Source organism: Pangasianodon hypophthalmus, chromosome 22, assembly GCF_027358585.1.
Source record: "Pangasianodon hypophthalmus isolate fPanHyp1 chromosome 22, fPanHyp1.pri, whole genome shotgun sequence".
Taxonomy (NCBI): domain Eukaryota; kingdom Metazoa; phylum Chordata; class Actinopteri; order Siluriformes; family Pangasiidae; genus Pangasianodon; species Pangasianodon hypophthalmus.
Window position 1 is genome coordinate 6,438,420 of NC_069731.1, and position 14,524 is coordinate 6,452,943.

Consider the following 14,524-nt stretch of genomic DNA (forward strand, 5'->3'; position numbering starts at 1 on the left):
CAAATTTCTTTATTGAATAATTGGTCTGTTATAAAGCACACTGTGGCACAAGTCACTTGACATCACATAGCAAAGCTATTTGAATTAACTGGCATTTAAGTAGTTACTGTTTCTTTTTTTACTGATACACGCTTCTATGAATATCTTAACTATTCATCAACACTACACTGTTTCATTTCCTTACCATATGCAATACATATATACAACATGTATGTTAATATATTGTGCGTCATCAAGTCGCCATCTTGCTTTTGGTTAACATCAAAAGTGCTGGGAGTCGATTCCCAAAAAGAGTCAACGCTCTGATTCTAGGCAGTGAAAACAAAAGAAAGCTTTGGAGTCCATTCCACACAACGAAAATGATTCACCCTATGCAAACCCAACAATCAGAGCAAATTTGGCCTCGGACTGTTTCAGCCAGTGAATACTGACTTTGATATTTTAAATTTGATTTGTTGGAATTGAGCAAAGCAGGGGCTGGAATGCAGTTAAGACTGTCTCCCTGTGATTGAGACCACTGGTCTATTGGTCACACTGACATATATTTGCAAAAAAAAAAAAAGTGTGCAGAAATAGTAAAAAATATGCTGAATACTGTGCGCTCATGTTAGTTTGGGAGGCTAGTTTTTTAAAAATGGTCAACATAAGCACTTGATAATATTCTCATGCTCTGACAGAGTGTCTGTTAAATGTCAATAACGTTGTATTATAGTTACTGATGTTAAGCCTAGTTAAGAGATCTATAATAGTATTAGTTGATGGAAATGCTATAAAGAATTTTTTTAAATACATATTTTTTTAGTATTCAGTATATTATAAAATAACCAAACTAATCCATTAATCAAAAGGGGGAAAAATCAGTAGATTAATCAATTATTGATTAATCAATTATCCTAATCATCCTATCCTGATCCTTAGTTGCAGCCCTAAATGAAAGCATTAAATAATAATCCTTAATTGAAAGACTACAAGGTTATAAAATCAGCTTAATTATGAAAGAATATTCTTTCATTAAAGCAATCTGATAATAAAATAATTTAACATGTTCTGCATATTGACCAAGATATTGTGCATTTGTGTCGTCTTTCAAACCTACTAGTAGGTGAAACATGCACGTGTTGTGAAATTGGTGGATAAAATTGAGGTACATACCTAAAAATGGGATAAAGGTAAAGCAAAGGGACTAAAATAATCAAAGACTAGGGACTTTTTAAATTTTATTTCACCTTGATAGTCTTCTATCATTGGGACTGACCTCAAAAAAAGAAAGAAAGAAAGAAAGAAAAGAACGAGAACTTGACTGTTAAATGGAATGAATTCTAATGGATTGGTGCCTTCGTTTGTACTTAATAGCATGCAGTGTGTTTAGATAGGTGTTAAATAACACTGAATCAGCTAGATGTTAACTACCTTTGCTTTATCTCATTAAAACTGCACACAGAATTTAAGTACACAGGTAGACTGCTGAAATTTTAGTTACGGTGCTCCATGTTGACGTAGTTTTACGAGCACTAAGTCCTCTTTATACGTTTAGTTGAAGGAAATCCCAGGTTGCAATGCAGTTAAGTCTTGGATGACGACTGGAAACTGCTTGTGTAGCAGCCGTGATGTCACTGTTGATCAGTTAAATCTTAACATCAAGGTAAATACTGTAGAATGAAATATATTCACACCTGACCTGATTACCGTAACTGGCACATTTGTAATTAATTCAGTACAGTGATTCAGTACGGTTTTAATAAATTACATCTGTCATATTTTCCAGCGACAGTTTCTGTAACAGTGTCATAGAACGGTGCTTTCTAATCGACATTTCAGTCTCTGTGTGTTTGCTTTATTACTGCTTTTTCCAGTGATCTTTTGTTTTCATGTGTTTGTAAATCAAGTCATCAGTCGTATTTCAGGGTTTCTACTCTGATTAATCTCATGACTCATGGTGAACCTAGGAATTAATCCTGGTAAACTAAGAACACAGATTTTCTTGTGCACTACGGAACAAATCCACTGAAATGAATAAGGGCTAATGCTAACAACTCTCTCCAGTCTCTATAATACCTAATAACTAGAATCTTTTCAATGGAGCTGGGATGGTCAGAAGCCCTATTCAGACTGGATTACATTTACATGGGGTCCTGGGGTAACTTCCTGTCTTATAGGTGTTAATCTGTGATTTTATTTTTACATCTACAATGTCGGTATTTTTCTCCGTCCTCCTGTGAGAAAATTACAAGCCAAATTACCTTTTGTTTTTCGCCAAACTCATAATTCTGATAACTCTGATCATTTCCGTCCCATCCGGATGCACGTCTGTGATTTTCTAAGCAGATGTCGCCTTGCATTGGAAAAAAATTAGATGTTTGATGTTGACTACTGCTACTTGCCGTATTCAGTCTCACAGAACGTGTAGCAGTGACACCCTCCCAGATATTAAACTCTTCCCAATTCACGAATGAAAAACGGATGCTTTAGAAGAGGCACTCAACCATATATGTGGTCTGGGCGGTAAAACCTCGACTATACATGCTACCTGGGAAAGCATTTTCAGGAGGAGAAACAAAATAAAATCATTAAGAAAAAACAAGATCCTGCTTAATGGCTGCTTAAAGGTGCCATTCTAATATCAGGTACTGGTATAAAGCATTACCTTATAATCACATATACACAATATCATCAACTTTTAGTTATCTATAAATAACGACTAGCTGTATCACTGCCAGTGATCATATGACCACATGACACAAACAACTGGGTTCGTAGAAAATACAACCCACTAGAAACTCGGTTGTCCTGTGGTAATTTTATTGCGGTCTAGATGTGAGAGTTTTATAACTGAGGAGAGGTATAAAAAAATTATTACAGATGTCCCCCTGATAAACGAATCCAATCCATATAGCACTATAGTCTCAGTGTGGCGGCCTGGGAAAACCCTTCGTATGCAGACATGTTGTACTATTTTAAAAACTCCCGATTTTTCCGAACTGAAGTATATTTCTCTTTTTCATATATCTTAACCATATATCTTAACCTCATCCACATCTAGATCTCTAGTGTAATCTCCTGAGGTAAATTTCAGTTTTGGTATTTGATAGAGCCTCACAGTCGCTCATGTCCACTTCTCACTTAGCTAGCAAGTTAGCAATAAACACATCTTTTGACAGAATAACCATTTTTGCAGCCATGTTTGGTGAACGAATTAAAAAAGAAACATTTATACATTGTTTTTGGTGAAATCTACTGTATTTATGTTTACTAAAACTAGTTCAATACCTTCATATATAGACTTAGGTACGAAAGCAGCCACTGGAGGTCTTTCTGGATTTTGCATATACAATGTATGATCTCTGTTGTGCTTCCGTGTCATGCTTAGCAAACAACATGACATCTCGTTCTGTCTGCTTTATTCAGAACAACAAGCATTTGATGGATTGTTGAACTCTTCTTCGACATCTCTAACAAAAATGAGTTTTGAATAGAAGCTCAAGGAGGCGCTCCCAAGCATGGCGACAGAGACAAAAGCGAAACATCAGAGGAGAACAATCTCTCTCTTGCAAGCATACAAAACAGGGGACACATTATAAATCTGAGTCCCTAGAGGGAATACACATCTCCTTCTCCAGACAAAGCGTAGCACTCTACGCACATGACTCATACCCTGTGGTTATTCCAGCATGGTTTTTGCATTGAAAGGCTCGAACCATTTTCAGGGCTGAAGATCTGGGAAGAAATGGAACGGTGGGCACTGCGGGCTTTGTGGCTTTTAAATGCATGCGCAAATTTAAGTGCACGTCTTTGTGCAACTCCTGCTTGTGCTAAGCTTCTGTTCACATTACTAAAACGTGTGCCTCCTACATCTAAAGGGTCTTCACTGTATCTCTGATACACACACAGATCTACTACAGCACCTTCTTACAATACATGTAACCTGTTAAAAACATCTTATGGCATTTAAACATTATCTTTAATAGAGGGTGCTAGGGCAGCCGACCTGAGCTTGCAGAGCACTATCATTGAGTGTTGTCATTAAAAATGAGCTGGTGCTGTGAATTGCATGCACACAAAGGTATTCTTGTGCATGGACTAGGAAATCAAGCATGCAGAGAAAATATCGCAAATGTGAGCACTTCATTTCTGCGAGCACTGAGCACTGAGACTTCATTTCATCCATTGCACTCACAAGTCAAAGTGCAATTCATGGCACTTTGCATTCATTTTCATTGACCATGCTCTCTAAAACTGCTTTCCACACTCTATTAAAAGACTATAACATCTTACATATAAATGCCAGCATGAGGAGTTTGTTGCTAGCAGCACACCAGAGCAACCGACATAAACAGAGCCGAATAAAATGTTCCATGATGCCCCATATTACATAATACCAAGCAGGTCACTCACTTCAGTATTAGTAATGACTAGTAGCTAAAAATATGTCCTCGTACTTGGTCTAAAAACAATGGTATAGATGCATCCCTAATAATCTGTGAAGTATATGTAGACTACACGTAGATATCTGCCAAAGTTTTGCTCCATACTACAATATTCTACACCTTAAAGGTCTGGAAGGACTTTCAGTTATATACATTTAAGACTGATTCTGTAAAATAAGATTAATACATTAAAATACATTAAACAACTGAGCCAGTGTACATCTGCAAGCCCTGTACAAGAATTTACAAGAATTTTACCTCACGTAAACACCTTTACATGATATCAAAATGAATCAATTCAAATAAATCAGAGACTGTCGTATTCTATGTGCTATATTATTGCAATGGCTAGAAAATGGCAGAAATGATGAGAACTATGTCACAGAATACTTGTGATCTGTCAAGCACAGCAGCGCACACAGCTACTCACACATTCATGCGGCAGCAGAGCTATGGAAAGCCAAATGGTCCATACACGCCTCACGTAATTATATTTAATCTGTAACCAAATTCCTTTTAACGGGTATAAATTACATATAATACACTTAATGCACTGGAAAACAGATATAAAAACATGTAAACAAGGCAAAATTCATGTGCACAAATGACAACGAAAAGAAACGCAAACTTTCTTCTCACACTCTGGCAAATAATGTATTCATTATGGACACATATGAAGTGTTGGCATTTCAGAAATACCCCAATGGCACAACTATGCAGTATAGTCTGCAAAACTAGCTACAGGTACATGTTATGAACCTTGCTTCTGTGTTCCCTGCAAAGCTACACCACCAAAACACAGCACATGCAGTGCCAAGGCTACACCGTCTGAATGCTAGCAAAAGGGTAAGCTTTCTGAGTTGACTGATATAATAAATAATATAAATAGTAAAAGGTAGTATAAATACCTCCTTGATGTACATCATTTATTTTTTCCCATATACGGAACCTGAGGTACCACGGAGACCAGAGATTTTCTGCTGAACTGATGTTTTATCAACGCTGCTAGAACATTGGGATAATTTTACCAAATATTACAACATTTCTGACTTAAAAAAAACAGCTGCCCTCACCTATAAAGGACAAAAATCTACCTATTTGTAGCACTTTGAACATCCCAGCAATCCTTCCATACATTTTAGGTACCGCTTATCCTACACAGGGTCATGGAGGAGCCTGGAGCCTATCCCCGGGGACTCGGGCCACAAGACAGGGGACACTCTGGACAGGGTGCCAACCCATCGCAGGGCACAATCACACACACACTCACACACCCATTCACACACTGTGGGCAATTTGGGCAACGGTGCTAACCATTAAGCTGCTACGCCCCCAACTGACCCCCACCGCCCGCATACCTTGTATATATATTTATTTTTTTTTTTTGGAAATTTTCTCAATTTTCTTCGTTTTTCATTACAGCTATGAGGCTTGCAATGGTAATGCCACGTAATGGCAAGTAATGGCAGTTTATCACCACAAATAATTGTCAATTTTATTACATTTTTAAATATACATTTTGCTATTTTAACTATGGTGTATACATTACATTATACATCCCTTTCTGAATGCAGTTTGAATGATAATAATTGATGATCATATTCTTACATTATGTTACAAACATAGATCCAATGCAAATATACGAAGCAGGTTTGGACACCAAAAATGTCTGAACCTAAATTGAGAAATGTGATTTATTATTATTATTATTTTTTTGTTATTTGATCCTGGTCAAGCCTTTCCTTTAAAATCACAACGGAACTCGTTATGCATTTCTGCAAGGTGTCACACTTTTAACTATTCAAGATATGCAAAACTGGTTGGATTTGGGTTTTCTTGGGAATCTTATCTAATCATGAAACGTGTGCAAAGTGCATTTCAAAAGGAACATGAAGTCACACCTACTAGTCTACGATCCTACTAGTCTACGAGGACTCGTATTGTTTAATATTTATTTCTTTCCCATCCATGCATACACAGTGACATGGTCAAAAAATCAGAAGTGGTTAAAGGGGAACAAAAGTGATAGATATCTTAAATAAAATAGTTTTCTCACACTTATGACCAGACTTATGAACACCAAATTACTTGACAAACATGATGACTGTGTTAATGGCAGTATTGTGATTTGTGTTCAGGATGAAATAACCTCTCTTTGTGCTATAGTCTTTTTATTTGCAACGCAATAGTCTGTATATAGTATTCACTTATTTTCATAGCAAACATTATATCCAGGCCTGCTGTGCACATCGCCTGAACCTGGGAAAAACCATTTAAAAAGGGGTCCAAAGAAACACACACATATACCCAACCCATGAAGTGTAAGCAGTTCTATGACCAGGACCAGGGAAAACCTGTTTCTCTCACATTTCTCTCGTCATAAACACTATGCACTGCTAACGGCACCGTAATCCGAGTTCAAAGACAATATTTTTACCTTAAGCGTTTTCTCCCACAAAGAAAAGCATTTTAAAGAAAACGCTTACTAAACATGGCTTAGTGTACAAAGACAGTGATATTAAAAGACTAAATTCAGTATACACCTTATTGATGATGCATACTATATATGCATCATCAATAACCTAGGTTGCCAATAAAGTATTGTAAAATTTACAGTAAATAACCATAAAACATTTACAGTAAAATACTGTTGGGATTTGAACATTTGACCTTCTTATCTGCAACCCAAAGCAACAACCACTGAGCCACCACAGCTACCAGAGATACCATGTTAATTCAGTGCTAGAAGTAGTTGAATCAATCAGTGCAAGCTACTTGCTGTGGCATTGCAGTGTAGTTGATCAGTGGTTAAGGCTTTGAGTCACAGCTCAGAAGGTTGTGTGTTCAAATCCCAGTACTGCCAAGCTGTCATGGTTGTGCAAGACCCGTAACCTTCAACCCAGCTGCATCCTGCATCAGCCAAATAAGCGAGTGTGCTGGGTTATGTGTCATATCATAGAACATTAAGTTATTACAGTACTTTACTGTAAATATATTTTACAGTTTGCTGTAAATTTTACAGTACTTCACTGGCAACCCAAATTGCCAGGAAATTACTGTAAAATTTACAGCAATTTATTCCAGTGTATGCATCAGCAATAAGCTGTATACTGAATTTGGTCTTTTATTATCACTGTATTAATAAATGAAGCCATGTTAAGCATTTTCTTTATAACACTTTACTATATGGGAGAAAAGGCTTAATGTAAAAATACTGTCTTTGCACTCGGATTACGGTGCCGTTAGCAGTGCATAGTGTTTATGACGAGAGAAATGTGAGAGAAAAAGGTTTTCCCTGGTCATTGTTTTAGTTTTAGTGCATTAATCCACATTAAGCGTCTCACAGTGTCCCTATGTGCATCAGTGGAGTTATTCTTTTTTTTCCTATTGATTTTATCTACGCAATGTGATTTTGAGTCGTTTATGATCCTAATGGCCTTCCATATGGAGCAAGCAACCAAATGTAACATGCGGCTTGCTTATGGGAAGGACCAGAGGGGAAACCGGGTTCTCTGCCGCACCGTTTCGTCAGAAAGCCAAATGCATTTGAACTGCATTAAGTAGGTCCGGCATCTCCTGATCGATACACACACACACACACACACACACACACATATACGCGCGCGCGCACACACACACACACACACACACTCTCTCTCTCTCCCTCTCTCTGTGGCGAAGCAAAGCTGCATATGAAAGGTTTTCTAGCCGGTTCGCTCACCCGATGTTGCCGAGCGCCTGCTCCAGCAGCTCCGTGTGTAAAATGTTCTGGGGCGGCGTGAAAGCCCCGTTAAAATGGGACAGAACCGAGCTGCAGAACTGACGCAGCGTCTCAAACTGCATCCTCCTGTCTCGAGCGCACGCTGATCTTCCTTCCTGCGTCCTGGAACACGCGATGCGCGCGAACGATCCTCGCTCCACGAGCCCCCGCACTATCTCCCAGGCAGCATCAGCGCAGCGTCGCGCCTTGACTCCACTATCCCCCCTGAGCTCAGTGTCACGCGCTGGACGACGCGGTGCTTTTCAATCATCGTGCTCTGAACTCCGACCGAAAAAACATCGAGTCAGAAACACCGGGATGTCCGCGAGGCATTTCCGAACGGGGCAAGCATCCCAAAAAAAAAAAAAAAAGCAAAAAAAAAAAAACCATCCCAGCATTTCAACCCCAGCTCCCTCCCTCCCTCCTCCGCACCTCCCTCCATCCATCCATCCCTCTCTCCCTCCCTCCCTCCGCACCTCCCTGCTACTCCTCCTATTCGTTACCGCGAGCGCTCACGAAAACGCGCAGTGGGCGCCGGCTCGGCGCGTGCGCTCTCTCCGAGTCCAGCGCGCGCCCTGTGCACCGTGCCACACGAGCCAGGAGCGCCGCGCGCGCGGACACGCTGTAGTGTACTGAAGGGGTGTTTTTTTTTTTTTTTTTTTTCACCGAAAAACTTTCCACCGTGCGCTTTGAATAACACCTTTACTATGATTTCTATCCACTTCAGTCTTCAGCTCAAACGCATGACCGGATGCGTGAATGGATCCTGCATCCGGTTGCGTATTGTTTACGTTTCACGCGCCATAAAGGTCAGTGACCTCTGTCCTGCGCAATAGTAGTTTGACGCAACTACTCTAGGTTTGACCATGACGTCACAGCCTGACTCCTTAAATAAAACTGGAGGAAGGTTGGTTTGGTTGTGTTGTGCAACATCACCATACAAAGAGGAAAAATCCATCCATCCATTGTCTGTACCGCTTATCCTACACATGGTCCCCGGGAGCCTGGAGCCTATCCCGGGGGACTTGGGGCACTAGGCGAGGGACACCCTGGCCGGGGTACCAACCCACAGCAGGGCACAATCACACACTACAGACAATTTCAAAATGTCAATCAGCCTACAACACATGTCTTTGGACTGAGGGAGGAAACTGGAGTACCCCAGAGGAAACCCCCGAAACACAGGAAGAACATGCAAACAACACACACGGGGCAGAGGTGGGAATCAAGCCCTGAACCCTGGAGGTACGAGGCAAAGGTGCTAACCACTAAGCCATACCCCCCACTTTTTTTTTTTTTTAGCAAAATGTCTTCCAAAATGTTTCATACTTAGTTTATATTATATATTTTTTTCAGATAGCCTTTAAGAATGCCTTTGACAAAAGAAGACCGTATGGAAATCATTCTCATGGCTGGATCGGGAAGCTGTCACAAGCTTGCGATGGACTTTAACAGGAAACATGGCAAGAACATCACACACGACACTGTTGCCAAACTTATTAACAAATTCAAAAAGACTGGAAGTGTTGTGGACCAACGGAAAAGTGGACGTCCACGAACATCCACTGACGAAGGCACAACCGACATGGTGCTGGTATACATAGTCCCCTGTGTATGGAGACTTTTGGGACACGCTGTATATAAATAAGGGTCGCAAAAATACAAAATACAATCGAGATGGCGATTTCGTTCTCATGTGACGTGGCATAATTCTCTCAGTAACTTTTTCATTACAGAAAAGTTTACATGAAATTCACACGTGGCTTTTTAGACGCTTCACATGTCACATGTCACACATTTTTTCACATTTTATGCCTGTGTTTTGTCTGTATTCACACAGTTCATGTATTTTCACCCATGTGGGTGTGACCCATGTGGTTTCTTATTTCATCCATCCATCAATCCATCCATTTATTTCCAGTAAACATTTTATCCTGGTCAGGGTCACGGTAGATTGGAAGCTCATCGGGGGAACATTGGGCGTGAGACAGGAATACACCCGGGATGGGACACCAGTTCATCACATGGCACCAAGCACACACACATTCACACACTCATTCAGACCTAGGGGCAATGGGCTACTTGGAATAGCACGAATCTCACATCTCCGGCAGCACTGCTTACATTCAGCAGTACAGCGAGACAGCAACAACTAATGTTTGGGGTTTTTTTCAGTCTTACAATAAAATCATAGTGTTGGACTAGCACAGGACTTAGCATAGGTGTTCATTTCTATTAATAGGTATTTTCTTACCTTCGTAGTTGTTTATGCATGACGACGAATGCAGCTGGAGCTGTGCAAGTGTTCTTAGATATATGATAAATGTCACTGAGCTTCTGCAGACACCGGATGTAAAAAAAAAAAAAATGCCAGTATTGTGGACGAGCCAGAAGCAGAAGTGCAGTTTTGTTTATAACGTTTGTGTAAGTAGCCCATTTCGCATAGCCAGTCCCCTTACACGCATGCTTTTGGGAGGTTGGAGGAAACCGGAGAACACAGTGGAAACCCACATAGACACAAGGAGAACGCTGGGGAGAATGTGCCGTCCTGGTTTTATACATCAGATGTGATTTTCTCACATGTGATGTGATCACATATCATTTGTATGATGTCACATGCTTACTTGAGCTCAGAGTATCACAAGATGTAATGCACCATCACGTTTTTCATAGATTACTCATATAATCCCACTATCCACTGTTTTTTTAAATGACATTACTATTATTGGAAAATGTTTTGTAATATTAAAAAAGTAACATATCTTTATTTTCTAATAAAGCAGCATAAAGCAGTTTCTGTAAACAGGTCTTTCATAATAGATAGAAAGTAGTTGCTTATCATTACCTATTACCTATTTTGTCATTTAAAAAAACCTTTGACACCAAGTAGGCCAATTCAATTTTATTATAGGGGTATGATGCGTGTTTTCACGGCAACGTGTGTTTATGAGGATTTTGAATTAGGATTTGGGCATAAGTAAATAATTTAAAGTAAAATAATTTTGTAAATAATTTCTGAATGTTTTAGTATTTTAATAAATTATTAAAATATAATAATAATAATAATAAATGTGTGCAAAATGCTTAACCACAATGAGCAAAAATAAATAAATGAATAAAAAAATCAGCCAAAATTCAAAACTTTTCCTAAATTCACATGAAGAATATGGACCTGGCAACAATGGCTGTTTTTTTAATTCTGTGAAAGAAATTTCTTCACAGTACACTGCTGTGCCTACACATGTTCCCCCTGCATAGGCTTCATCCTCAGAATGGACCGCACCAAAGTTCTCGCAGTTATCCCACAATCAATTCCACTACACCTTGTTGGAAATGAAAAAGAAATCAACATATTGGACATTTTCGATCAGTATAAACAAATGATTTATTTTATCACCACAAGTCTGTTATAAGATTAGTCAGGACTACTGTTGGGTTTCTGTGTGTAGAGTATAGTGACCTTGTGTTTAGCTTCTGGTGAGCAGGGTGATGGGGGAAGGGTTTGAGTCCCCTTTTCACGATAACATTGGTACAGAGATAAAACAGACAACACAGCTAAATTTTTTGATAGTAAAACACCATATACAACTGCCATAATAAAATTATAATATTTAAACTTAGTAGGCTAGGTAAAAAAGAAATACTTACGAAAAACTACAAATCCTTAAAGCCCAAAAAATGATCTACTTTCATATGAGCCATTACCCACTGGTAATCATAAATGTGACATCACAAATACATAAGTGTGACATCACAAATACATTTAATGCTGAACACAGGCACCCACAAAACAGGCGGAAATTTCATTTTTTGGCTTTTGGTAAAAAGAGTTAATATTGGAGTTGACTTATAACCTACAAATGACTGGTTTGTCTACATGTTCCCCCTGCATAGGCTTCATCCTCTGAATGGACCGCACCAAAATTCTCGCTGTTATCCCACAATCTCTTCCACTACACCTATAGATAGCAAATAAGCTTTTCCGCAAAGTGAATCGAGCTCGTCCTTGTGCACAAAGCGTAGACTAAAGGCTATTACATAGTGTAAGATGCCAATGAAGGACAAACCCGTGACCCATATAGCGCGCTGCATGCCTTAATGTAGGTCAGCCAAAGAATTAATATAGGTGAGAGAAAAAAAAATTATGTAATGACAAATTACTAGGGAAGTCCAAGAAAAGCCCAAGAAATAAACATAAATTGATATTTTCCGTATATATTTAAATATATTTAAGCTAGAGCTGAAGACATTGTACAACCTAGTCTACTATACAAAAATACACAGCTGAAATGGATCATGCTACATTATTATGTACATGGATATATAATATATAATGCATATTATTATGCTAAATTGATGGGAAATGGGGCGCATTTGGATAATCATTTAACCTTGGCTGGGAAAAACACATAAAGATGGATTTTACTGATAAATCATAACCATTAACACCATAGTTAATGGCTAAAAAAAAAAGTAGTAAGCAGGAACTTGTTTCACATCATTAAATTATTAAAATAAATCAATTGGAATATTTTAATAAGCCTACTACTTTTCCAAAGCATCACTGGATTGGTCATTCTGTTACTCATCAATACTTATATTTAGGGATGAGTGATATCTAAAAGAATAAAACACGACAGATGACAGGGTGGTGTGATGCAGCCCAAGGTGAAGCAGAGTTACCATTGTTACCACCTCAGAGTTGATTACTTTCCAAGAACATGACCTCCCGAAGTGGTTTATTCCTCTTACTCTTACACAACACCAATTTGCTGACGATTACATTTTTTTACTTATTAAAGAACTATAAGTCATCATTGTTAACCATTTATAGCTACATTTAATGTTGTGGAACATCCACAAAACATGTTATTTCCTGTTATCACTTACTTTATAACAGTTATAAATAGCAATTCCTTCACCAGCCTCTTTTTTTCCTCTTTCTTGAACTTATTAAGACAGAAAAAATGCAGCTTGTCATGTTACCTAGAAAAAAAATCGTGAATATTCTCCCATGTTGGAAAACTGTACGTCTGTGTGCCCATTATGTTTTATTCCTTACATATCACCTGTCTTTCTTAATTATTTTTATATTAATTGTGGTGCACATGCTTCACAAATTTCTGCTTATTTTTATTTCATGTATTAGGAAGCAGCTGATAGTAGCCGTAATGTATACACTCAATTATAAAACGTATACAGATTACCATATTACATTTGTGTAATATAGTTAAACCAAGAAAAAAATGTGAAACTGTGGCTTTTCGTCCATTTTGAGAGCCAAATGCTGTTGATTGTGGATTAAATTAAGTAGGAACTAAATTTGTAAGAGCGGCTCCGGAGGATGGACAACACACACCCTAAGATTCTTGGATTTATAAAACTAAAACCTTGAGCAACTGGACAACATACAACAAATGCAAACTTGTTTTTTTCCACTTTAATCAGATTGAGTTTGACCAGCATCTCTCTCAAAACTCTGACTTTTTGAAAGCTCAGCTGAAGTTTTCAAGCTTGACAATGTTGTAATTATTGGCTGTTATTTGTGGTGAGGAGAGACAGGTGGGAATCTAATATTAGCCAAAGCCTCCCCAGGGCTTCTCGTGAGACAGGTGCTGTTTTTAGAACCTATCCTACCATCTTATACACATTTCTCCAGATGCACGATCATTCGGCTACAAAAAAAGACTCCTGAGTGCTGCTTCAGCATTTCACACATACTGCTTCCTGTCTTAGTCGATGCTTCTGTCACTCCTTCAGCACCATTAACTGCATCACATAGGCTATTTCAGTACACAGGCCCAGCTATAAAAACATACAAAGTTATGTGTTCAGTTATAATAAAATATCTTATTTTAAATAATAAGCATCTCTTAAGATTAAACTTACGATTCTGTGTTAATTAATGGAAATCTCAGGACTACCAGAGAGCTAGTTGTGTTGCTTTAAGCAAAAACGCTCAGTCTCGTTTTGGATAAAACCATCTGCTAAATGAATAATTGTGAATATTAATGCCAGGCCTTGAAGAAAAAGGAGTCAGTATCCATATGCAAGGCCGTCACATGAGCGGTTGTTCTTGTGAAAAGGCCTGGCTTGTTGGGCGTCATGTTTTGCCTTGCGCTAATATAACAACAATGCATTTCACAGATGGTGGGAGGAGGTGCTGATGGAAAAGAAGTGTGAAACCTTGAAAGATTTCACAGCCGTAATTAATTTTGAATCCTAGCGCAAATCTTGGTTCATCCAACCGCCCTCTCTCTCTCTCACTCTCTCTGTCTGTCTCTCTCTCTCTCTCTATCTCTCTCTCGTACCCATATGGTCACTCGAAATGACACTTCAG

At 38.7% G+C, this 14,524-nt stretch overlaps 1 protein-coding gene across 22 annotated transcripts in view; it reads right to left on the reverse strand.

The window, feature by feature from the left end:
* Window positions 1-14,524, reverse strand: part of rims2a (regulating synaptic membrane exocytosis 2a) — a 194,220-nt gene that overhangs the window by 133,711 nt on the left and 45,985 nt on the right. The window contains exon 1 of one of the 22 annotated variants that reach the window (XM_034297923.2): window positions 8,146-8,541. The exons of the other annotated variants lie outside the window; for them this stretch is intronic. Coding sequence (XP_034153814.1) covers window positions 8,146-8,267 — 122 coding nt within the window. The 5' untranslated portion in view covers window positions 8,268-8,541. Of the gene's footprint in view, window positions 1-8,145; window positions 8,542-14,524 lie in introns of those variants that run through there. 22 annotated transcript variants of the gene reach the window in all.